Raw genomic sequence first — 25,904 nt, 5'->3', positions numbered from 1 at the left:
TTCCCCTCGGGATACCGTATTGAAAAAACATAAATATATTTTCAAGGGCCACCCTCTTCTCACCCCAGTAAGCTGTGTACGGCCATCTCTTGATGAGGTAGAGATCTGGGACCCAGTGTCCAGCCATGCACAGTTAACATGTCTTGGAGTAATATTCTATAGAATTGAAAGGTAATGTATCCCAGACGAGATCCAAGATTGTTGTGGCAATTCCTTTATGAGATATTTCGTCTAGGACAGATGAAACTTCTAAATGCAAAAAAGCACACACAAACAGTTGTAGCAAATTAATCTATTTAATGTTTGCATTAACCTGCCTCCTCTCTAGCAGATTGGACCGAGAATACAGTAACACACAGCCTTTCAACACAGTTCCACCCCTTCCCCGAAAAGCAATTGTCCATACATAATGTAAGGGAAACGTTGACATAAGTGGGTCAATGCTTCCTTGTGACAGGTTCACAGCAGGCAAAAGGTTAACAAAGGGGAACTAGATAACATAACCTGGAGAAAACTAATAAACAAGATTCTGTTATATATTACATTTTTGGTAAAGTTTTCTGTTGCATGGGGAGAACAAACACTAAACAAAACTAGGACTGCAAGCAGTCACACAAGGTGTTCACAGCCCTGGCACGGCCCCAGGCCGACCACCCCACGCCCTTTTCCGACAATTGGTAGCAACATGTCTTTAGGGGTCATGACATTAAATCTCCCCAAGAGATTCTGAGTGAATCCTAGTCATCGGTAAAAAGCCAATGCCCTTTATATGCATTTGTCACCATTGGCGCTCATTTTGAACATAAGGCCATAGCTTAGAATTTATTCAAATTGGCACTGTGACCTCATTTTTAGAGCACACATGCACACACACACACACACATACACACACACACACACACACACACACACACACACACACACGCACACACAAAGGAACAAAAAAATACACACAAAGACACAAAGAACAGGCACGCACACAAACACACACAAAACACGACAAAGACAGAGCAGGAGATCTCAGGTGGATGGCCAAGTTGCTGGAAGCTAGAAAGACTACTAACATGCAAAGTTGCTCTGCTGGATAAGTCAGGGACTGAAAAAGTGTCCGGGACAGTTTTGTGGACCAGAGAGATAGGGGGAGCCATTCGGGAGGCTGGCGAAGGCGCTCAGGTGATTTATGAGGAAGCGCTGAGGAGGCTGGCGACGTAGGAGGCAGTGCTCAGGGGGCCAGCGATATAGGAGGGACCATTAAGGACGCTGGTGACGTAGGAGAGAGCGTCAAGGAGGCAGGCGATGTAGGAGAGAGCGCTAAGGAGAACGGCGATGTAGGAGAGTGCGCTAAGGAGGCCGGCGATGTAGGAGACACCGATAACGAGGCTGGCGACGTAGGAGGGAGCGCTAAGGAGGCCGGCGACGTAGGAGGGAGCGCTAAGGAGGCTGGTGACGTAGGAGAGAGCGTCAAGGAGGCAGGCGATGTAGGAGAGAGCGCTAAGGAGGCCGACGATGTAGGAGAGAGTGCTAAGGAGGGAGTGCTAAGGAGGCTGGTGACGTAGGGAGAGAGCGTCAAGGAGGCAGGCGATGTAGGCGAGAGCGCTAAGGAGGCCGGCGATGTAGGAGGGAGCGCTAAGGAGGCTGGTGACGTAGGAGAGAGCGTCAAGGAGGCAGGCGATGTAGGAGAGAGTGCTAAGGAGGCCGGCGATGTAGGAGAGAGCGTTGCTAAGGCGCCGTAGGCGGTGGTGTAGGCAGAGCAGATGGGAGTGGCATGATCTGTGAAGGGAGGGGAAAAGTCTGACAACATCTGGTGGACAGGGATTGAACAAACGCTCAACAAAATAAAGACAAAGACAGAACATGACAATAGTGCTCAAAAGATGTCGATTCCAATTGTTTGTAAACATGTAAAATACAGAGAGGATCCCCATATCAGTGTCTTGATATCTCACGTAGCCCACATAGACTATAGGCGTTTACCACAAAAATATAACAAATTTACAAGACAGAAACACTTTGGAAATGCTTCAAAACATGTAATGGCATAAGGTGGCAAGATAACAGGCCATCTAACAGGCTATCTTGTTATTGACATGCCATTAAAGTGCAGAAATTATTAGAGGATGAATAAATGCTTAATTTAAAAATGTGTTTTAATATAGCTACTTATAGTAAAGATACCTTTTTGAAAAAAGTGTTATCTGTCATGTGATCTAAAATTTGCTATTACATTTCCCTGTGACATGGAACACTCAAACAAAGAACTATTGTGTGCCAGCCAGCTCTTTTTGGAAATGATCACGTAAGAGGTTTCTAAATAGCCCTTTAGCTAAGTTGGAAATGTGAGATTGATATTTTTTGTTAACGGAGTAGCAGCACTGCATTGTCTTGAGGACGGAATCTATTTAAAACGTTAAAATTGGCCTAACTAACTAAATTTAATTACAGATTCTGTTTGAAAGCAATATTTAAAATAACGCTATTAACAGACACAAACAAATCACAGCAAAGATTTGCCAGTTTGAAAATGAGGTCATTAGTTATACAATCACATGCATGTCGTCATTAATACTGCAAAATGGTCCAAGGCACGACAAAGGAGGACATGTGATACTTGTGAGACCTGTTGTTGACCTGAATGTTGAAATGGGTATTGTCAGAAGGCATATAAAAGAGGAGGATAGCTCAGAGATCACAATCTGTAAAGGAAAGGGTAAGAAACTTCTTTCTTCATTGTACATTTATTTTATATTATAATCCCACTAAATTTACAACAAATAAGGAGATTTAGACCATTCTATATTTGATGAATAAAAGTGAAATGCTGATAAATCTAATTCTAAATACATTATGTAATTTTTTCTTCACAGTGAAAAAGATGGCATCCTCAATTTTCATATTGGGTGCACTTTTAGGATTAATGTGTGTTCAATGTAAGTTTTTAATAAGTATTCAAAGTATTTTTCCATACAGCAAATTATGATTGTCTTATTTTGGATGGCCTGATTATGTATGATTGAATATACCTTAAAACACTTTGACATACGCAAGGTGTACAGCTCTTAAAATGTATATTTGAATATGTAGAAAAATGTAGCCTCAACCCTTACGTGCACTTAAGGCTTACTGAAATACAGTAATATACAAGGATCACAGTACTGACTGGGACTTCCTCTGAGGCACACGGACAATTGACTACTAATCAAGTATTAAATTATTATGCAGATAATCCAAATTATGGATTATATGGGAGGTGACGAGGTGAGATAATCATTAGTAAGAAGTAAGAAAATTGGTTTGTTTAGAAAAGTCACAAAGTGGATTTATTTATTTATTTCCATTTTTTATGGATAAATAATTTTGTGTTTAGAATTTGTAGAATTTCATGTAACTTTGCCAAACTCAAACACATTGGGATCATTTTGCAATTGAGAAAATGGCTTCTGCTTTTTGCAGCTGTCCAAGCACTGACATGTCTAAACTGTACAAGCATCTCTGAAGAACAGCCAAGCTGCCCTGAGGATGATATTCAACCGGTGATGTGTGAAGGACGGTTCACCCATTGTATTCGGATTGTATTGAACAAGCCAGCCTGTGAGAAATAGTTTAAATTACGTTCTCCTTAAATTAATGAATACATAAACATGCACACACACACAAATCTATTTCATCGTCCAAACATTGGGCTGTACTAGGATGTGGCCTTTATGTTTGATTCCACCTAAAATATTGAATACATGTTGCATTGCACACAATTCACATAACAGATACATATTTTGCTGAAGATATAAATAAATGCAACTTCACATAAAAAAAATTATATTGTGTACTGTTCATGCAATTAATGCTAGTTTCCATTATTCTTTCATTGTTTGTTTTGAATATTGAATTGTTCATATATTTCGTTCTTTGCAGTCGGTGAAATTCGAAGATGTGCTACTACAAAGGAATGTGAGGCTTCAGTTCCCGACATTGTTGAACGCTCGTGCTGCAATGATAAGGACAATTGTAATGTTGCATCTAGTTGATACAAATAGATGACAGTCTATGCCATATAAATGCATTTTAGGAATATTGTATAATCTATTATTGCTTTCAATTTATTTATTTATTGATCGATTGGCAGATTGGTCAATTTATAATAAATAAATAATCCTCATAATCAGTCTTCAATGATATCTCGGCAAAGAAAATAACTTCTGGTTCTCATAATTTACGGAATTAAAGGAATTCCTGTGTTGCAAGCATCAGGAGAGCAAAGGCTGATTATTTCCTGCATATTGTTTTATGGACATTGATGCATTTTGATCAATTTTATTTTGGCAGGCAATTTAGTTTGTAGAAATGTTGTTGCTTTTTCTAAAAGCTGCTTTTCTGATTTGAAACCCATTCAAACTATTATTTATTTAGATAATGTGTTAATTATAAATGTTAATAATTATACAGCAAGAAATGAAGATTTTTCCTTCTATCTTTTCATGGAAAGAGAGGTCACTGATGCTCTTAAAATGGGCAAGAAAAAGTGAATAGGAGCTGACGTCTAGAAGCTGGGCTATGGTTCTGGATGCCCCTATTATATCTAATTCAATAACTAGTTTTATTTTAACTATCACTACTGGCAGTATTCCTAATCGCTGGAGAGTATTTTATGTTGTCCTGCTCCATAAAGGTGGTTATCTATTAACCATGATAATTACTGGACAATTTAAAAACCTCCTATAACAATGCTATATGCTATATGCTATATTAGGCACTTTGAGTGTGTGAAAGCGCTATATTAATAGAATCTATTATTATTATATACTAAAGAAAACAAGAAGTCCCCTAGTATGGATTGGTTACCGGGAGAATGAAGGCTTTTCCGGAGAGATCGCACCAGCACTATCCAAAGTCTTTAACTATAATATATCAGGTAACACACCACAACCTAGTCAGAAGCAATCATCTCAGTCTTGCATAAGGAGGTTAATGCTACAACTTCCATGTGAGGGATATATATCTATTAGCTTGCTCTCTAATGACTTCAAAATATAAACCAACATATTGGCACAGAGAATGAAAAGATGGATGAACAAATTAATCAAATTGGATCGAACACGTTTTATTCCTGGCATACAAGGCGCTAACAATATTAGGAGGACATTTAATCTATCATGCACTAAAATAAAAACATTCTCCAACCTACTGTGATGCTCAGTTTAAATGCTCAAAAGTAATTTGATCGGTTAAAATGGAGCTTCATATAATCTACATTGGTGGTTTGTGGACTAATTATGGGTAAACTAAACTACATAAAGAAGACGAGGTAAGAAACACAACTGAAGGAGAAAGATAACAATAATAATGATAACAATAATTGCTGTTAGCCAGCTTAAGATCCCTATACCACCAGTAACATGATTAGTCAAAACAAATATGAAGCAAAATAAATTAAAACCCTTCACCTGAGCTATTCTGTAATCAGACTTGAGACTGCTCTTTTGATGACCGACACACCAAGACTCCACCTCCAGGTGTTGGACACTTCATTTAGATCTCAGTAGGGAACCATCTTGAGCAGCCCACAGTTGGGAAGGTAGCGTCCTCTAATCACCCTCTTGTCACAATGCATAATTGGAATAGTGACATAATATGTTTTCTTAAGACAGGGTTCCATCACACACATAATAGGCACATCAAAGGCAGCACTATCAAGAAAAAAATAACGATTATACTAAATCACAGATTATAACTGTTCTGGCACAGCAAAAAATTCAACAGAAAACACAAAATTGAACACAAATGGAAAGAAAAGCATGTTAATTTAAAAAAAATAAAAAAAGATATCCATCCGTCTTCTTTTGTTGATCATCAGGTTATGTGTACATTGAAACATACATCCACTAGAAATAAGAGATACATGAGATACATTAGCTCGACATGAATGTATAGCCTTGTCCTTAAGCCAAACGATTGTCTTGTTGAAATCAGTTGAGAGTGCTCAATATGAGAAGCAAATTTGACGCATGGCCACAACATATTTTAGGTGGATTTTAAATGTTTTTGTCAAATACGATTATTTTCGCTACAAATGTGTTTCCGCTTTTCTTAAATAGCAATGACTTTTATACGTTTTGCTGCTATGATTTCCTTGCTTACATAATAGATGCCTATGTAATTCCCCACTTTTATTATTCAAAGAAGTTAAATTCAGAGCTTTTAATCATTACGCCGCACAACAATGCCCTTTAGTTTGTAGGGGGATGTGTTTGAATGAATGAATGAATGATCTTTATTGTCAAAGTACAGGTACAGGTACAGGTACATCGAAATTTGGGAGAGCTCCCCCCTGGTGCTTAAAGAAAAAAAAAAAGAGGACAAGGAACATACATAAACAATATATACAGTATGGTAAAGAAAAAGAAAAAAACACTTGATATATATCTAACTAAAACTAACACATCTAATATAAAACTGAGTTAAAGTGCAGTTGAATGACTTGAAAAAAACAAAAATTTCACAAGTCCTTAGAAAATAAATAAATAAATAAATATTTAATATAATAATATAAATGAATAGATAAATAAATAGATAAATAAATAGATGGTTCGAAGGGAATTGCACAGTTCTCCAGTAGCTGCCACATGTTATGTGCGTGTGCGTGATAGTACAAGGTCAGGTGTTGGCAACGTTCAACGCCTGTATGGCCCTGGGGTAGAAACTAGATACAAGTCTGTTTGTCCGTGCAGCCATAGTCCTGAACCGCTTCCCTGAGCGCAGCAGCACAAAGTGTTCGTTACCCGGGTGGGTTGGATCCTTGGAGATCTTGGTAGCCTTCTCGTGTTGTACAGTTCCTCCAGAGAGGGGAGAGGGCAGCCGATGATCTTCTGGGCAGAGTTAACGACCCGCTGTAGTGCCTTCCTCTCTGCAGCTGTGCAACTGGAGAACCACACGTAGATACAGTAGGTGATGATGCTCTCCACTGAACAGCGGTAGAAGGTCACAAGCAACTCCTCCCTAAGGTGGTAGTTCCTGAGGACTCTCAGGAAATAGAGTCGCTGTTGTGCCTTCTTAATGATGGCTGTGGTCCTGTTGGTCCTCCAGGACAGGTCCTCCTGGATGTGCACCCCCAGGAAGCAGAAGGCTGCGACCCTCTCCACGCAGCCACCGTCGATGAGCAGGGGCTGGATCGCAGTCTTCTTCCTCCTGAAGTCGATGATGACCTCCCGGGTTTTGAGCTGGTTCAGCAGCAGGTTATTAGCCTTGCACTGCTTGCTCAGCTGCTCCACCTGGTCCTGGAATGCAGTCTCATCTCCCCCAAGATGCGGCCCACCACGCTGGTGTCGTCCGCATACTTTATGAAGTCATTGCTGGGGTGAACGGGGATAAAGTCGTGAGCATAGAGGGAGTAGAGCAGGGGGCTCAACACGCAGCCCTGAGGGGACCCGGTGCTGAGTCTGAGGGCTGTGGAGGTGTTGGAGCCTACCCGCACCCTCTGGGGGCGGTCAGACAGGAAGTCCTTAATCCAGGTGCAGGTGTTGAGTGGTAGCCCCAGGTTTGTCAGTTTAAACTCCAGCCTGCCGGAAGTATGGTGTTGAACGCCGAGTTGAAGTCTACAAAGAGCATTCTGATGTAGCTACTCCTCTCCTCCAGGTGGGACAGGGGGGAGTGGAGAGCCGTCGCGATGGCGTCTCCTGTGGACCTGTTGGCTCGGTAGGCAAACTGGTGTGGGTCTAGTCTGGGCGGCATGGATGAGATGATGTGACTACGGACTAGCTTTTCAAAGCACTTCATGGTGATGGGTGTGAGTGCCACCGGGCGGTAGTCGTTGAGGCAGCTCACAGTGCTTTTCTTTGGGACCGGGATGATTGTAGAGGTTTTCAGGCAGGGTGGGACGATGGCCTGGGACAGGGACCGATTAAAGATCTTGGTGAGGACCCCGGTCAGCTGGTCAGCACAGTCCCTCAGCACCCGTCCCGGAACGCCGTCCGGCCCTGCTGCTTTTCTGGGGTTCACCGCCTTCAGCGTGCGTCTGACCTCCTGTTCTGTGAGGGTGAGGCTGCTGGGGGCAGGTGGGTTTGGGGGTTGTGATGTCGCTTCCCCCCCCGGCCCCATCTCGAACCGTGCGTAGATGGAGTTCAGCTCTTCCGCCAGCTGTGAGTTATCCCCGTTTGCGGAGAGCCTGTTGGCTCTGAAGTTGGTCATGTGCTGGACCCCCTGCCACACCCGCCTAGAGTCGTTGCTCCGGAAGCAGTCTTCGATCTTGCCCTTGTACTCCGCCTTGGCCTCTTTGATGCCTCGGTCCAAGTTAGCCCTGGCGATGTTATAGAGGGCCTTGTCTTTTGACCTGAAAGCGGAGTCTCTCTCCCTGAGCAGCTGCAGCACCTTTCTGTTCATCCATGGCTTTGTGTTGGGGTAAACCTGGACAGGCTTGTCCATGGTGAACGAGTCTGCACAGTTCCTGACATGTTGGAGGACCGTTGATGTGATTGGGGGACACCTGGCCGGTGGCAGAGGAGCCATGATAAAGGAGGTCGAAGACAGACAGGAGAGGGCACAGCACGGAACGGGAGCAAGGAGGAAGTGCTCGTGTCCGCGAGAGGCTAGAGGCCCACGGAGGCCCTAGAGACTGCGAGCTCCTTGATTGTTTAAGTTGATTGTTAAATAAATGCCTTGGATGGCTTTAACCCCTGCTAAAAGTGATGTATATCCGTGGAACCCGGCCCAATCGAGTACCGGGTTACCACATATGGTGGAGAATACAGGCACCATGAAGATCCCACTACGACCCCCCGGTACAGACGCCGCCGCCGCAAGGGACGTCGCCGCCGCCGCCAGAGACGTCGCCGCCGCCGCCAGAGACGTCGCCGCCGCCGCAAGAGACGTCGCCGCTGCCGCAAGAGACGCTGCTGCCGCCGCAAGGGACGCCGCCGCCGCCGCAAGGGACACCGCCGCCGCCGCCGCAAGGGACGCCGCCGCCGCAGTGCGAGACTGGGACGGGGCGGCACCGCCGGCCGACGCGGACGTGGGGACGGGTCGGCCCTGTGTGCTGGCGACCTGTTGGACGCAAGGTACGTCCCGGAGCCCGACCATACCAGCAAGGGTTATGAACCAGGACACGCAGGCCATATTGGACACTGGCAGCGTGGTCACCCTCCTCCGCCCCGACTTGGCGGGAGGAGACATACAGACATACAGACCTATGAGAGCCGCCATGTGGTCATCCGAACACCACGCGGGGTGTTCACGGCTCGGGTAGGGGTTGTTCCCGAACCTCCCGGTACCGCTCCTCATCGGGACGGACTGCCCGATTTTCCGTCGGCTTTGGGACCCGGCACTAGAGTCCCGGGGCAGGAGAGATGCGGCCGCCGCCACGGCAGGGGATGCAGCCGCCGCCGGCGCAGCGGGAGACGAAGCGGCGGGAGACGAAGCGGCGTGAGACGAAGCGGCGGGAGACGAAGCTGCCGGAGACGAAGCTGCAGGAGACGAAGCTGCCGGAGACGACGCTGCCGGAGACGACGCTGCCAAGGCCTTGTCCCAAAGGGACAAGGCCTCATTTGTACCGGTAGGCCGTCGTTTGTACCGGTAACCCGGCTCATTCAAGGAGCGGGTTGCCACAGGGTGTACGCTGGAATCAGAAGGATGGACACATGGTCTGACTTGCCTAGGTGAGCCAGCGGTCTAGCTATGTAGGCTAGTTTAATGTTGGTATAAACCTTGTCCAGTGTCTTTTCTCCCCTCGTGGCACATTTAATGTGCTGGTAGAATTTCGGAAGTACTACCTTTAGATTGACGTGATTAAAGTCCCCGGCGATGATGTGTACTGCCTCAGGGTCCATGCTCTGTTGTTTACTGATGACGTCATGTAGCTGAGCTAGTGCCATGTTCGCATCAGCGTCGGGAGGAATGTAAACAGCTGTGATCAGCACGGCATTGAATTCCCTCGGGAGGTATGTAGGCCGGCATTTAACTGTGATATATTCCAACTCCGGGGAAAAGTGGCTATTCACAGGAACTCCAGCTGTCTTTAGGGAAAATTAGTAAGCCGCCACCGTGATGTTTCCCACTAGCCTTAGTTCTATCAGCTCGGTGAGCTGTACGTCCCTTCAGTGCTACCGCAGAGTCGGCAATGGACACCTGGAGCCAGGTTTCCGTGAAAATAAGCACACAGTTATCGTCCAAGATGTTGTTAGTTGCAACCCGCAGTCTCAGTTCGTCCATCTTTAGAGCGATTGATCTAACGTTGGAGAGGAAAATACGCAATGCTGGTTTGTCCGGGCATCTCTTCATTCTCGCTAACAGTCCTCCCCTGCGGCCCCGTCGCTGCTTACGATCCCTTCTTCGTCGCTTGCGCTTCAGATCCGGGACCATGAACCAACTGTCACCCGGTGTCCGGGCAATGTCTTCGGGTATTCCGTGTTCGCCTAGGTACTCAGCTGAGACGGCCCTTTAGCTGTGTGTACCGATCCCTAGCAAGTCGTGTCTGCTGTAGGTGTGTGCGGAGCAATTGTCTACCGATACTAAAACTAAAACGAAGACATAAATAAAACTGTACATTAATAAACTAGAGAAGGCACCATCCGGAGGAGCTCCATGCCGCGTGTCTATGCGCGCCGCCATAGCAACCGTTTGTGTGTGTGTGTGCGTGTGCGTGCGTGCGTGCGTGCGTGCGTGCGTGCGTGCGTGCGTGCGTGCGTGCGTGCGTGCGTGCGGTAACCAATAATGAATCCCTAAATTTGGGCTTTACCCTAATGGTTACACTCATACCCATTTTTGGATGGACCAATCTGAGTGAGGCTATGTAGTAGATAGCGTGATAAGGACTTTGAATGTTTTAATTAGATACAGAATGATATCGAGCAAAACAGTTTTGTAGAATCAATCCATCTAAGCAACATTACATTAACTATGCCTATAAACTTGCAGAGTTAGATAATTTGAGTACAACGTAAGTAACTTCTTACAGCCGTGGCAGTACCCAACAAATGCATTGCTTTCTCCCCCCCTCTTGGTGCCTTATTGTCTGTACAATGGGCAAAGCATTCCCTCGTTTCCCCCGGCTCTAAACCTGTTGGACATGCACCCCTGCTATCCTTCTGCGGTCATCATCCTTTTCTACTTAAATCCTGGTTCTTCAGCCACTCATTACCAGATCATTGTTTCAACCACAGTGGTAGATAACCATTCTCGGCATTAGTGTTGTATTTATAAATAAATTTTGTGTTCCAAGTTTCCTCCGATTCTTAATCTACTTGGCCAAGGATCACCAACCCCATACCTGCCTGCCGTCCACCCATTTCGCTGATCTACCTGCCAACCTGCTGTAGCACTGCCTGCCTGTCATCCATCCTTGCCTGCCCACCTCCTGTTTATTCCCTGCTGCTCTGGTTTAATTCAACCTCCGTTGTCTGCGTCTGCGCCCCCTTCGATCATACCATTACTATGTATGCATTCTTTGCCTTCCTGTGTATGCATTAATATATATAATTATATATATATATTATAACAGAGTAATTTATTATAACATAGTAATTTATTACCTCAGATTCACTGAGAGACATGGTCGTTCCTCCCGAGAGTTGTGTGTAGATTTCTGGTTTGGAAAATATGAATTGTTATTGAGAAATGTAACTAATGAGTTAAGTGGAATAAACAGTATAATCAGATGGTTTCTTAGGTACATTTAATATATATATATTTTTTAAGTTATTTAACAACTTACTTCCCATGCATTCCAAACGAAGGAGTAGATTAATGTAGCTCTCCAGGCTAATCCTTCCAGTAGAGGTGCCATACCGAACAGCCATCAGGTTCAGCATACCATCCTTCAGAACAATCCCTTAGACCCAAACAATTAATGTGATTTAATGCAGGTAGACACCATATGGACATCCATTTCTTCCAAATAACAAATTCCCTTGTCTCTTGTTTTAATACATTTTAATACAACTGAATAGCTGTGTTTGAGCCCTCAGAAATATAAGTCGATTACAGAAAAGTTGGTTTGACTTTTTGTTTACCTGCAGCCTTTATAGCCTTTCTCAGCTCATGCAGGGACAAAGTACCTTTGCGGGTTGGATCAATTTGGGAGAAGATGTCCTGTTTGGATACAATACAGGTCATAAAGTCTGGAGCCAAGAATGAATGCCAAAACAAACAATTATATTTTAAATAGTAGTCTCACTCATGAAAATAACACCCATTCTCGACTTGTTAAAGGCCCACTATGCAACTTTTTTAGCCAAAATTACATTAAGTATGCAGGTTGAGAGTTATGCTGATGGTTCTGCATCCATTTCTGGGTTGATTGGTGGGTGTGTCATTTACCCATGTCGCCTCTCCAGTGAAAAAGCGCATATGCAACTTGATCTGTTCGGACCGACACAATCCGGATGTGACGCAGCGGAAGTATCCTCAAAAATGTAGTCAGATTGTAGTTTCGAAAATGCTTTACGGCACAGACACACCCCCAAACATGGCACCGGCTAGATATAAACAGCCAGTTGCGAGGCAATTGTTGTCCGAGGTAGGAAACCCAAACGCCGCCGTGTTTGGGTGCATGATAGAGTTTAGATCGGGTTAGATTAAATAATCTCGGATATAAATAACGATCTCATCTCATCGTCATCCGTTTATCCGGGGTCGGGTCGCGGGGGGAGCAGCTCAAGCAGGGGGCTCCAGACTTCCCTTTCCCGGGCCACATTGACCAGCTCTGACGGGGGGATCCCGAGGCGTTCCCAGGCCAGTGTTGAGATATAATCTCTCCACCTAGTCCTGGGTCTTCCCCGAGGTCTCCTCCCCAATGGACGTGCCTGAAACACCTCCAAAGGGAGGCGCCCAGTAGGCATCCTTGCCAGATGCCCGAACCACCTCAGCTGACTCCTTTCTAACTAAAGGAGCAGCGGCTCTAATCCGAGTTCCTCACGGATTACTGAGCTTCTCACCCTATCCCGAGACGCCAGCCACCCTTCTGAGAAAACTCATCTCGGCCGCTTTTACCCGCGATTTCGTCCTTTCGGTCATCACCCAACCCTCATGACCATAGGTGAGGATAGGAACGAAGATCGACCGGTAGATCGAGAGCTTTGCCTTGCGGCTCAGCTCTCTTTTCGTAACAACGGTGCGGTAAAGCGAACGCAATACCGCCCCCGCTGCTCTGATTCTCCGGCCAATCTCACGCTCCATAGTACCCTCACTCGCGAACAAGACCCCGAGGTACTTGAACTCCTTCACTTGGGCTAAGGACTCATAAATAACGATAATCGGGTTAAATAACTTCACATGGTGTGTCTGGTGTGTTTCCAGCATTCGTAGTGTTGATCAGCAGAGAAATAGTCCGCCAAGACGTTGAGGTTGCTTAGCAGCCAGAGACTCTGTCCATGCAAGTGAACGGAGCGTTCACTCTTCGTCATAACTATCAAACCAAACGTCCTTCACATTCACCGAGCGAACATTCTGAAAGTAAAATGCACATTTCTCGCTAAAAATGTTTCCATAAACGCATTTAATGGCATAACTATGTTACTATTTCCACCCAGAAAAAAAGAAAGATGTCGGCCGTATGCTTCTGTGCAAGGGTCACTACTATGGTCACTACAGTAACGAATTGCTTTACGGCACAGACCCACAAACACGGAACCGGCTCGATATAAACACAAGTAACTAATGGATTGTTATATTCATCATAGATCAGCCGACTAAAAAGAGACAGAGAAACCCAATGTCGGAGGAACAGAAGAAGAGAAAAGGGAGACAGACCGACAGAGAGGCCAGACACGAGTAAACGTTGGGCAAGCTTTTCAGGAATAGCGTGAACTGAAAGAAAAAGAAGACTGCAAATCAGACGCCGACTCGGCCGTGTTGCTTTTGAAATTGAAAGTACCCTTGGGTGAACTTCGTCTGCGTAATATTCTTGATTCTGATAGTCTCTGTACACATGTGTTTGCTCAACCATTTTTTTGAGCCCTGTAAAAATTGTTTTCTCGACCGTTTTGTTGTGAGCCCTGTTTGTTTTTAGCTTGCTTGGTTGCAACCATATAAACACCTTTGTTTCCATGGGTGTTTTGCTGTTCGTATGTCTCGTCCCCCAGATACAGACTGAATCCCCGAATCCAGGTTCTTGTTTATTTCGATTATTATGTTGGCCAAGCCTCTTACACTGATTGTTCTGTTCAACCTAAGATAAAATAATTATAACCTAGGGTATAAATTCTCCCCGTCAACTATAAAAAATGATGGATTTATGTTTATTGCAATGCAAATACACCATTTTAAAAATGTATAACCTTGCCTGCACTTTATGAACATCTATTTCGGACATGGCTCCGCGCATTCGCCGGCTTCTTTGAAAACAAATGCACATGGCTCGCGTAGAAGAGCATGGGGAAGGGACGTCAACGAGTTGTTACGACAGTGTTGTGAAATATCTACTACGAAGCTTTAGGGGGCGCTGTGTAGAGAAATGTGCGTGCCAAAACCAAGAAAACAGCGAAGAAATGCCCGAAGTTGCATAGTGGGCCTTTAAATAGTAGACGCAATAAATAATTTTGTACAATCATTTACTGACGTTGTAGGTGGTGACTTTCCTCCACAAACGCAAGAATTCATCACGTTTCAGTTTGCCAGTGATGGATGTCTGAAATCTTGACCTAAGGAACTTCTTCAAATCCTCTCGTATTTTACCAAACGTGATTCAATCAGTAATTTTAAATGCACAGCTAAGTTATATTTAAGTCTGAATAAACATATAAGGGTGAAGTAAAGAGTTACCTCATCAGCAAATGTAACAGTAGTTAAGGCTTGCTATATCCAGCCTCAATTATGTGTAAACAGTATCAAAGCAGGGTAAGCAAACAATTGATAATTGATGTGATTTAGAGTGTAGTTGGATACATCCATTAGAGCCACCATGCTGCGACACGCATCCAGACTGAAGCCTTCAGTTTCCTTGTATCCTATTAAAATGAAAATATCTGTTAGAAAAAAAGGCTTGCAACCACTTCGTCATTTATCCGTTCGAATAATAAATTACCGTGCAAGCTAATTCACAATGACGCCATGTAATTTCATTGTCAATCGACAATGTGAATATCATTCAGTTAAATCCATTGTGATGAAACTTTACAACATTCCGTTTTTTTACCTGAAAATATGTTTAAAGTTAATTAAATAATCTACCGCTTTTGCCTTTAAACAGAAATACGAAAATATGCACAATGAGTAAGAAAAATTTAATTTTTTGAAGTTTGTGCAGTAATTCATTACTTTCGTCAGTTCTGGGTTAGTGTTTTCATGCAAACTTTCAGGCCCTACCTTGAAGGATCTTTTCATTTAAAATGTTCTGGAGCTGCTCTGCATGGACTTCTTCAAACTGGAAAAAAGTATTTATGTAATATTGTATCAGTGGTAAAATAAATTACATAATATGATTGTATATGTGTTGATCATCGCCAATCAGTAAGAAAGTTTAGTACGTTTGAGTAAGACAAAATACCTGATCAGCATATTTTTCGAAGAAACTTCTGCTCTCTTCGTCATTTTTATTTAACTCTCTCATTATGGGCTGGGATGTAATTAGGACAAAATTAGCCAATGTTGAGGGGGAAAAAAACATAAAACAATATAGCATTAACAACATATAGGATCTCATCCCGCATACCTTTTCAATTGGACTGTGGCTTTGCCCAGAATGGTCACTGGAAAAAAAGGCAATCGTAATGAAAACTGAATGTGCATTTTCAACATTATTATGAAAAACTGTCGATGGAGAGTTTGAGCATACTGGGCATGGGTCTCTGACTTGGAGAGAATTCTGAGAATGAAGGAAGCCGTCTCATCTGGCTTGAAACTGGATGGCACAATCAGGTATTCGGCAGGAGCCAACTTGAACATATCCATGACCTCACGTGAATTCAGGTGTTTTTTGGTTTGCGCTACAACCAAGTTGGATGTGAAGAACGTGGCTGGGAACCTTCCTGTCAATGACCTATACTGGAATCAAAAATGCTTTTTCTTTTAGCATCGTATTCCAGCTTTATATTAAGGTAGTGGTATATTTATGATCACAACTTTTATTTCTTAATAATATATACAAATAAATGTTTAGAAAATAAACGTTTTACTTACTTGTTCGGGAACCTGAAAAAGACAGAAGAGAAGAAATTTATCTTAAGGAAAAACATGGTCACTTTACACCAAAATAACATTTTGGCTTATACTGTTGACTGATTCGGTTCTTGCAGACTCATTATTGTTCACATCTCTGCTGCTATTCTAATAAGAAAGTCTCCCTAAGGAGCTAAGTTTATTGACGTCTCAGTTTTACGTTTAAAAGAAAGAATGTAGGCTGTAATTCATGACGTTGTTTGCTTATTCATTCCTAACTGAACAAACTTACCTAATGCCAAACGTAAGAGTGTGCTTTATTTTTGTGGGAATGTATGGAGATACAATATGTAACATTTCTCTAATGTTTATTGTTTATGATTATATTATATATGGTTTTGCAGAGCTTATTATGTTATGGGGCTTTATATTGTGCGAACAGCACATTTCTCTGCTGCCAGAATGAAAGGTGACTGTTTGGCAGGAAGATTCAGGTCAGAAATAGTCAGTTGGATCCTGCTTTTGAAACTTTGTGGAAGGCCAAGTGTTTGGTTAAAACGCCCTGATGATGGTTAATTTATATTTTAAGTTGAATAGCTTACAATTTTGTTCAATACTGAATGATATACTATATATTTGCACATGCATCCCAAAAAAATGCATTGTAAAAGCTTAAATAGGTAACATAAAACAAACCTTAAAAATTGAGAAACCGATGTAAAGATCATTTTTCAGCCGCCTTGTTCCGTTTTCAGGCTTCTGCATGAGAGACACTAGAATGTTGTTCCCCTGCTCAGAATCGCTGTTTGAACCTTCAATCCTGAACCGATACTGAGGGTTCATCCTGAACATTTCTAAAAGGTCAAGAAGAAAACGAAAAACAGTAAGGAGAACTATTATTTAAAGGAGTTTTTGCATTTCAATAACTGAGCAGGTTGGTAGAAGGCACCAGATTTTTGTACTATACTACAGTTTGGATAGGTCATTATGCCCATTTCTGTCCAACCAGTTAGAAGACTGACTATGGGCCCTATCTTGCATCCGGCGCAAGTGACTTAGTCACTGGCGCATGTGTCGTTGCTAGTATACAACTGGCGCAGAGCGTTCTTTTCCCACCACCGCCACTCGCCGGTAAATTAGGGATTGATCATGCGCCCCAAGGGGCGGTTCGGCGGAAGGAGGAGGCGTGTTCTGGCGCAAACGGTATTTTGCCGTTTCTGAATACCATTGCGCTACTGACCAGGAAATACCTGGTTTAAAGTCAGTGGCGCGTTGTTCAGATGCTATTTTAAGGGCGCATGCATACATGCGCATGCAATGCATACGGATTGCTTGTGCACCTCGCGCATACACTTTGCTTCTCCCATCTACCTAGCCGCACATTCTTGGTAAATTATTTGGGAAAGAACAGCTGATGCAGCGGTAATAAGTTGTACTTTTAAATCAATGCATCTGCAAACACCGTACAGCAAACACATATTTTCTTGACAGAGACATCGTGTAGGCCTACATGCCCATAACTTTTAGGATTGATGAGTATTTGATCGTGAAAAACATTGTTTTACCGCGAGTGAGTGTAAAGAATGAATGAATGCGCGCGTGTGTGCTCTGTTTAAACACACGCAAACTAAACACGTAACGCATAATACAATCAATGGCAATGTCTATTACCGCGGGGACACATGCATATTAGGATAGCATACAATACTGATAAGAAACGATGTTTATAATGTATTGCGTATATCATTAAATAGAACCACAGTTACCGCATATCACATGTTATATCATATACGTTTTCTTTGCCGAAATTTATTTGAGGACTCAGTATTTCTGAAGTTGTGGAAGAAAACCCCTTATTCCATGTGTGAATTAGGCCATATTTTTTGGAGCCATTTGCAGTTTGAAATTCATGTGCATTTGTCTCATCGGAGACTGCAGACGCGCTGTCAAAATATCAACTCGTCCGATTCAAATGCGCTCATGGCTCTTAAAGGGGATGGGAGCTGGCACTCTCATTGGTTTGTTGGACGTTACGCCCAAACCACACCTACGGGTAACTAGGCTGCTTCAGACCAACCCTTTTGACACTTGCGCCGCGACGCAAGTGTCATTTATCCGCCTGTAAAATAGCGATAGCGCCGTAGAACCGCCCACAAAGCTACTTGCGCTTTGCGCTTCCCACTTGCGTTTCAGACCGTTAAAATAGGGCCCTATATGTCCAGGTAATTCAAATGAAGCTGGGCATATGGTCTCTTGTGCTTATTAAAGGTCCCATGGCATGCTACTTTATGGATGCTTTAATATTGACTAGAGTTTTCGCGCGCGCAACTTCTAGCTGTAATTAAACAAGGAGGTGGAGACGTTCGTCTGCATTCTTGGGGAGGAAGACGTTGTTTACGATGTTTACGTAGCTGCCGCGGTGATCGACATCCGGCCTACCATAAAGGGTACTGTCGGCGGTGGAAACGCGACCTTGGAACTGAGCTGGGCTATACCGCCCCCTCCCTCCCGGACTGAGGCGAACCCAACCGTATCGCACCCTGCAGTGGAAACGCGGCATCAAAGAGACGCGTTGCTTCCTCGCCCCTCCTCCGACAATGGCTGCACCATTCACCGGAGCCCGTTTAATACAGGGGTCTCCACCTCCTTGTTCGCCCAAGCAAGCGTTTTACGCGACATGTTCATTGTAAAGAATAATACCTCGAGGCTACTGTTTGTTTGTTTTTATCCCCACGTCGGATAAAAGTCTGGGCGAACCAAACCCTACCGCACCCTGCAGTGGAAACGCGGGTGCTCACCTTTACAAACTGTGTCTGTGTCGCTGCCTTTGTGTTGATGTGCGGTGTGTCCGCTTGCTTGTGTGTGTGTGTGTGTGTAGTGTGTGCGGATTTGTGTGCGTTTCCGTGTATGTTCGTGCGCATGTGCTTGCTTGCGGTGTACATATGCGTTCGCGCTTGGCACATGCGCACTTGAGTAACTTTGAGTAACTGGTGCGACAGGCCTGCTATTATAGAAGTAAGATTTGAGTGGGCCCCTAACACAGTATTTGAAGACGTTCCTGAAATTGTAGCTTTAATGCAAATGAGGTGGAGAGAGGCGGGTCAAGGCGGGTGGGGGTGTGGCCCTGAGCAGCTTCCGGCCACGCTACCATGCGCTCTGTTTACAGTGGATGTATCGCATTGGTGAGGCACACACAGCCTTAGGCCGTGTTCTGTAAATATTCTAGAACACTCCGGGTGCTCCGGAGAGAGTCCTGGAGCTCTGTATCTCAATAATATCATATTATAAATAAGTATCTATATCATATAATATATATTATCATGGCCAAAAGCCGTGTGCGTCTCCAGACGATATTTTGAATCTCAAACGACTGCGTCGGCCCTGGTTCTTCCACTTCCACATCAATCTGAAGTAGACTGAACCGCGACATGGAGGAGAAAGGGATTGTTGCCCACGATTGTCTCCCGCTGGAGCCCTGCTGCCGAGGCACCACCGCCTCTGCGCCACCGCCCCGCAGAAATAGATCAGATTAAAAGTGAAATCTATAGCATTTAACTTTTAAAAATTGTAAAAAATCAAAGGGTGGTTTTCTCTGAGAAAATAAGCTGTGTGTTATGTGTAGGGCAGTTAGCTGAGTTCACCCTATGTATTCTGACATGGGTAAGTCAAAAAGTGAAGCCGCATAATAGATTCAAAGCAGTTATCAACATTAAAAATGGTATAAAATCAAAATATGTTTTTTTTTAAAAAGGAAGCTTTGTGTTATATAGCCAAGCCTTGTTTTAACACATCAAAGTTGGTTTGACACAAATTCGTCCATCGAAGCCAGTGCTAAATAGATTTTTCAAATGTGTCAAATATCCAAAGTCCAATATAAAACTAACTTTACCATGCTTGGCTGAGATAGCCCCCACTACAGCCTCTTTGTGGAAATACCAGAGACGTCGGAGAACGTGTTATGCGGCATTACACCAAGAGCAGAACGGTAATCCGAATAACAAAAGTGTACAACACTTGCGTTACAGTGTGCGTAATCAGATGCCTCATGCACCACCCACACGAGTTGCAAAGTGGGAAATTGTCCAGCTTTTTTGCGGCATTTCACAGAGGAACACCCCCCTTTACCCGGTCCCACTCGGAATTCTGAAAGTATACAGAATTCAGTGAGGCTGATTGTATGACTCGAGAAACGAATATGTCTGTGCCCGAAAAGAGATTTATTTTCTTTGTATTTGTACCACGTTGGTCGTTTTAATGTGGATTTAAAATACTCTTCCAAGGAGAGCGCAGGATTTTTGTAGGCTACCTGCTTGTGTATTACGGTTTATATGTCTAGAGTTTGAGAATGATGTTCCTAAATGTTAGTAAATCAATAGTTCAAAATAATATGTGTAACAAGTCATCAGAGTACTTTTTTACTTTTCACTTTTAAGTAAACAGTGGCCACGGATTAGCCCCACTACTTTATTTAAGTACCAGGGTTGTTTAGGCATCCTCCAGCTGTGGTCCCTGCAACCCATCTGCTTTCATAGACCAAGGGCGTCCAGTGAGAAGATGTTGTGCCATCAAGGAAGTCAGGGCATAGGCAACAAATGTCAAGATCTGAAAAGAAACGACAGAAGTCCTCCATCGCCATCCTATACAAAAAATAATTATGTAAGCACAAGGTGAACAGATGGTCATAACCTTTGTTACTTTGGTCCCAATACTTACCAAAATTCCCCATCATCAGCCACATCTACACACATTTCACGGTCTTCAGCACTAATAGATTGCCACAAAACAGAACTAGAAAGAAATGAAGAATATGCCATGTAATCATCTTCCTATTGTATCATTATTTTATATTATTGAATCCAGGAAATTAACTGTCTGGCATGATCATGTAACCACTCTTTCAACTTCATCTGCAAATGGAACCAGTAGCAACCAATGTTTTTACCTGTCACTCCAATCGCCAATCCACTCTCCATTGCCCCATGGGTTTAACAAGCGAACAAGATTTATTGGCTGCCCATTGCTGATCACCTGAATATACGTCAAAATATTGAATAGCAGAATGGTTCGATATTGTGCGAGAGGTTATTACCGTTGTAATTTATTATACAATAGAAATTAAACACTAGCTTACTTGTGTGACACCAGTAACGGCGTAGGCATGTCCTTCCACTAAACCATTGGCTGAGACGTTGTTGGCTGAGGTCTCCTGAAAGAAAGGTTGGTATAAGTACTAGTAGGATTAGAGGTTTGTCTCCACGGACCATATGCAATATTTTATTATTATTATTATTATTATTATTATTATTATTATATTGTAAACTACTATGCTATAGTGTGTACTTGATGATGCAATCCAAGAATTACACCAGAGGGATATTCTCTTAAATTAGAAATTGGGCAGGAGGTGATATTTAAGGAGACATATTCCTCTATTTATGCATATTTTGTCAGATATAACTACCCCCTGGGGTGTCCCACACCCCATCAATGAATTGCTCTGTGCAGCTCTGTGCATTGTGTTCCAGAGGTCTGGGACAGCACTATCCAGTTGGAAGCATATGTGCACGCCTCCTGTAAAATCGACCAAGGCTTCTGATGGGGTTCCTGCATTCATGTCTGCGTAGGAGCCGCAAACCCTGTTCAAGTACAGACAGAAAATAAGAAAATTGTTTGTCAATTGCTCACAGTTCATCCAAAAAAAAACTATTTATTGAGTTGCATACTTAGCATAGGCTTTTTCCAGCAAAGCAGGCCAAAACTCATTTGGGGTTTTTGAGCGAACAAAGATGAGTTTGCCGTCAATTGTCGGTAACTTATCATCGATGACAACATCCACCCAGTATCCAAATCTCCAGAACTAGACAATGTAGAGCAGACATAAATTGGGATTATATAACTAGATTTAGAAAATGTTGATACATGTAAAACAGTGGCAAGCGGTGGCTTTTGACACAAGGAATGCCTTTTGACACAAGGAATCCCCTGAAATTGAAAATGAACCATAAGGTTCCAGACCATTTCTTTCCGAATTGGTCTGTCGATGTCAGGCTTAAGAAACATTAATTAAGACTGAAATTCTGCCAGACAATCACCAAAACCTCTCTTAATTATACATTTTGAGTTATCTAGATTTTAGTATATGCAGAGTGTTGCTTTGCTTTTTAAGTAGGCTAGAGCATGCATTCGATTTGTCCAACTTGTGCATTGAAAAAGCATCTTTACCACACCGGATATGCAGGCGCGTCGTTAGCAATTGAAAACATCCGGGGCTTAAGCCCGGGGGGGAGCACCATCCTGACTCCTTCGTGCTACGGTATCTTAATTGATTAATTAATTAATTGATTAATTAATTAAGGGCGCCCCCAACACATAGGTCGCCTATCAGCACCATCAGCAAAAATGAGACATTAGAATAGCCTATATAGCCTGCATGCACCTACCCGATGTCAAGAAGCCATCGCTGCTCCGACGGACCTTTTACCCCAGCCAGGCAACGGCAAGTAAGTAGTTGTCTGCTTTTATGTTTCATTTTTAAGTTATTACTTGTTGTCAGTGTAGGTTTAATGTTTCAGATAAAAACATGCTTTATATTTAGTCAGCATTTCAGAGTTCTAATGTTTTCCCGGAATATGCGTTCCTAAACTGTTCACGTCATGTTCTCTTTAAGATCGCATGAGATGATATGTGCTATCGCACGACCTGTAACCAGGAAGTAAACACTCGCTTGCATGAAATGATATGCGCTATCACGCGACATGTAGCCAGGACGTAGATTTAAATAATGAACAAATAATCTTCCCAGACTGTTTCTGTTACTTGCTTATGCTGTATGCAAGTTGTGTAAGAAGCTTATCTGCATATAAATCTGAGCTGTAAATGAATCTGTTAATGAAGTCTCATTTCGACTCCTTCCTCCACTTCACTATTCATGTTCTGTTGCTTGCAGTTAACTACAGCCGCCCTTCCTGGGTAACGCCACCACCAAACCCTGGTCATCCATTGAAGCCATCTCTCTCACACTGCACAGTCACACTGTTGCCGCTTCATTCTCATTGTCTCATAATCTCATTATTATGGCTGCTGTGGATGCTTTAAAAAATAAAAGAAATTATCTTAGGTAAAATCAAACCATTGGGATGTTAGATTGAAAACCTCCAAAGCAATGTATTAAAAATTGAAAGAACAGTCCTATGTGTAGTTTCCTTTTTGGGGATTTCAAATTGAGGTACCAAGCTAGAATGGATTGTCAACCCACTGTTTCCCAACCCTCTCCGATTTTTTTCAATGAGTAGCATGCATACAGTACTCACATCAGCGCCACAGTAAGCCTATAGAGGCTGCAACCATTTGCTTCTCAAAAGATTGCAGTGTTTTAGAATGAACGACCACTAGAGAGACAAGACAGGCGGCGCTACTATGTTAGCTACTAGGTAGTAACGCCAGACCAGCATTAATCAATCAAAATTAAGCTATCGACTGGCTGCTTTTCAACTACCTGAGCTGATCGAAGTGTTCTCATCAGGGGTTGCGGGAGATGATGCCACACTCTCCACCGCTTGTTCTTGCTCTGCCCTTTTCTTCCCAAAGAATTTTCTTATATCCATCTCTTATCAACGATATTTTATAACTGTACTTGACCTGAGAAGACCTCTGAGAAGTGGCGGGCGCCAGGGTGTTGCCATGGCAACACCAGAATTTGTTTAGCGACACCAAGTTGGCTAGATTTATATATGTATTTATATTATTTTTTTATTTATAAGAATGAAAGAAATTGTGTAATGAAAGAATAAAACAATGATTGATGCATTTTTGTTTGAATAACATCTTGCTCCCGCGGCCAGTGCCAGCGCCGGCATTGCAAGGAGAGGGATAGTACGTAAATTCGCAGGAGGCGGGATAAGTGCGGCCGCTGTCACTCAGCACGGAGGCAGAACAGACCGCAGAAGTCAACGCGATCGTCTTCAATGTTGCTGCAACAATGCAGCATATATTCAAAAGAGCAGCCAGTACTTGCGTGTATGAAAGCAGCTATTATTATATATATATATGTATATATATATACACACGTTTTTTTTTTAATTATTATTTTTTTTTTTACGGCAGAGATCCGGGGCTGATCCCAAAAGATCCGGGGCTATAGCCCCGAATGCCCAGGTCTAACGACGCGCCTGCGGATATGGTATTTTGTGTAACATAACAGCTCTTATGTAATAATGTGATGTTAGGTAGGCTACTGGTGAGTGAAACAGGAACATGTGCTTTAGCAGAGTCACTCAGTGTTATTATTGCGCTGTGTCATGTGATTTAAATTGCCGGGTAAAATTAAAAGAAACGTCTTAAGCTTTTGGCTTACCCTGAAGTGGAATATGCCAGCACTGAATGAGCGCTCAGAAGGCAGAACTCGCTGAAGGATTTGGCTCTGGAATGTTAGAGCTCCAACTGAAGCTAGGAACCAGCAATTACCTTCAGACAGAAACAGGACATTGAAGAACATAGGCAGGCATGCTGCAAAAATTATTGCATCTTGAATGTAATGTTTGAATTATAATATACTATTCAAAAAGTATTTAGGGCCAGTATATTACCAACTACTCCTTGGCAAAAATCAAATCTTGAAACTCCATCGACAACAAAGGATGGGGATTGACATATTTTCTAGAGTGATGAGTGAACAAGAACAAACAATTCAAAATGAAAATGTCAATTAAATGCTGTTATTCTCTAGGCTGTGACCTAAATATGCAAACACACACTTACATATATAAATATATGGCCAGGACTGTTTACCATTACGTTCAGAATCTTTGTTGCAACAAACAAACAGAAAAACACATACCCCTGGTCTCAGCCACTCAACTCTCGCCAGTTGCGAATGGGATAGAGAAACTTGGCCAATGGAGTTTTGGTTCGGAGGAAACATGTCATCAATGTATCTTAATTGACGTTCAATGCAGTACTTTTTCAACTGCTGGAAGTCTTGGTTAAGAAACATCTCTGGGTTTGCAAGGCTGCCAAAACCGTTCTTTTTGCTTCGTTTATTCATAATGCTTTGACATACACCAGGAGGTGCCATTGCTCTGGAATTGAAAAGCGGATTCAAAAGAAAATCCTCTATTCGATTAACAGCTTCTCGTAAATGACATATACTGTACAATTTGTATGTTCACGGGTCACTTCATTTTTTTTGTATTCTATTAAGAAGGTAAAGTATTCAATGCAGCTGAAGGGTCAAAAGTAGAGTAAAACAGTTATGGTTTTAAATCAAAAAGTAACAATAAATAATAAAAATTATGTATATTATTTAAACCCTTCATCTTGCACAGGATAGTAGCAGGATTTGCGCAGGATAGATGTTGTTTATAATAATATTTTGTATGTTTGTTTAGAAGCAAAGCACAATTTATTTGTCAGAAAATTTCAAATAAAAGTAAAGTGTCCTTGTTGTAGTGTTAGATTAAAAACTTACCAAACAGGTTATGGTGACTCTCTCTCTCTATCTCTCTCTCTCTCTCTCTCTATCCTTCTCAAGTCAAGTGCCTTAAACTGAGGTGTGTTTTTGTACCTGACTTCAAGAGGGTGGGACCTTAAGTTGGATAGATACCACCTCTACACATTTCATTTTTTGTATCTTTTTTTTTACATAATTGTCAGTATGCCGTTGGTTTGTAAAATAAATGTAATATATTTTTTATTTTAATGATTTTATTGATTTCTTAAGCATTTGGACTATTTCATCACTGAAATGTGCACAAACTTAAAAAAAAATAATAATAACAACTTAGAGTTGTAGTATATGAGAATAATAATAAATCCAATTTTATTCCCAC

The 25,904-nt window shown here is 42.7% G+C and overlaps 2 protein-coding genes and 1 long non-coding RNA gene across 3 annotated transcripts in view; 1 reads left to right on the top strand and 2 right to left on the bottom strand.

Annotated features, from left to right (window-relative positions):
- LOC115543897 (uncharacterized) overlaps positions 1-8,795 on the bottom strand; it is a 979,736-nt gene extending 970,941 nt beyond the window's left edge. The window contains exon 1 of the mRNA XM_030356564.1: positions 7,466-8,795. Coding sequence (XP_030212424.1) covers positions 7,534-8,496 — 963 coding nt within the window. The 5' untranslated portion in view covers positions 8,497-8,795 and the 3' untranslated portion in view covers positions 7,466-7,533. The remainder of the gene's footprint in view (positions 1-7,465) is intronic.
- On the top strand, positions 2,845-4,241 carry LOC115543899 (uncharacterized). Its single transcript, XR_003976772.1, has 3 exons — positions 2,845-2,927; positions 3,451-3,588; positions 3,910-4,241. It is a non-coding gene; the product is annotated as an uncharacterized LOC115543899 (long non-coding RNA).
- Positions 5,075-25,644, bottom strand: zgc:136872 (CysPc and EFh_PEF_CAPN13_14 domain-containing protein). The gene is made up of 22 exons (XM_030356559.1): positions 25,544-25,644; positions 24,914-25,154; positions 24,663-24,732; positions 24,431-24,540; positions 21,801-21,934; positions 21,539-21,713; positions 21,209-21,283; positions 21,020-21,105; positions 20,791-20,865; positions 20,554-20,714; positions 16,774-16,931; positions 16,099-16,110; positions 15,755-15,963; positions 15,632-15,668; positions 15,467-15,535; positions 15,286-15,343; positions 14,866-14,927; positions 14,540-14,608; positions 11,994-12,072; positions 11,696-11,812; positions 11,514-11,566; positions 5,075-5,876 (listed from the first exon to the last, which is right to left on the bottom strand). Exons 2-22 carry the CDS (start codon positions 25,148-25,150, stop codon positions 5,850-5,852), a joined length of 2,073 nt encoding a protein of 690 aa, XP_030212419.1. The 5' UTR covers positions 25,151-25,154; positions 25,544-25,644; the 3' UTR covers positions 5,075-5,849.
- Positions 25,645-25,904: the final 260 nt, after the last annotated feature.

The sequence above is a fragment of the Gadus morhua genome, chromosome 5 (assembly GCF_902167405.1).
Source record: "Gadus morhua chromosome 5, gadMor3.0, whole genome shotgun sequence".
NCBI classification, from domain to species: domain Eukaryota; kingdom Metazoa; phylum Chordata; class Actinopteri; order Gadiformes; family Gadidae; genus Gadus; species Gadus morhua.
Note: the sequence above shows the minus strand (reverse complement) of the source record. Positions and strands in the feature narration are given on the sequence as shown.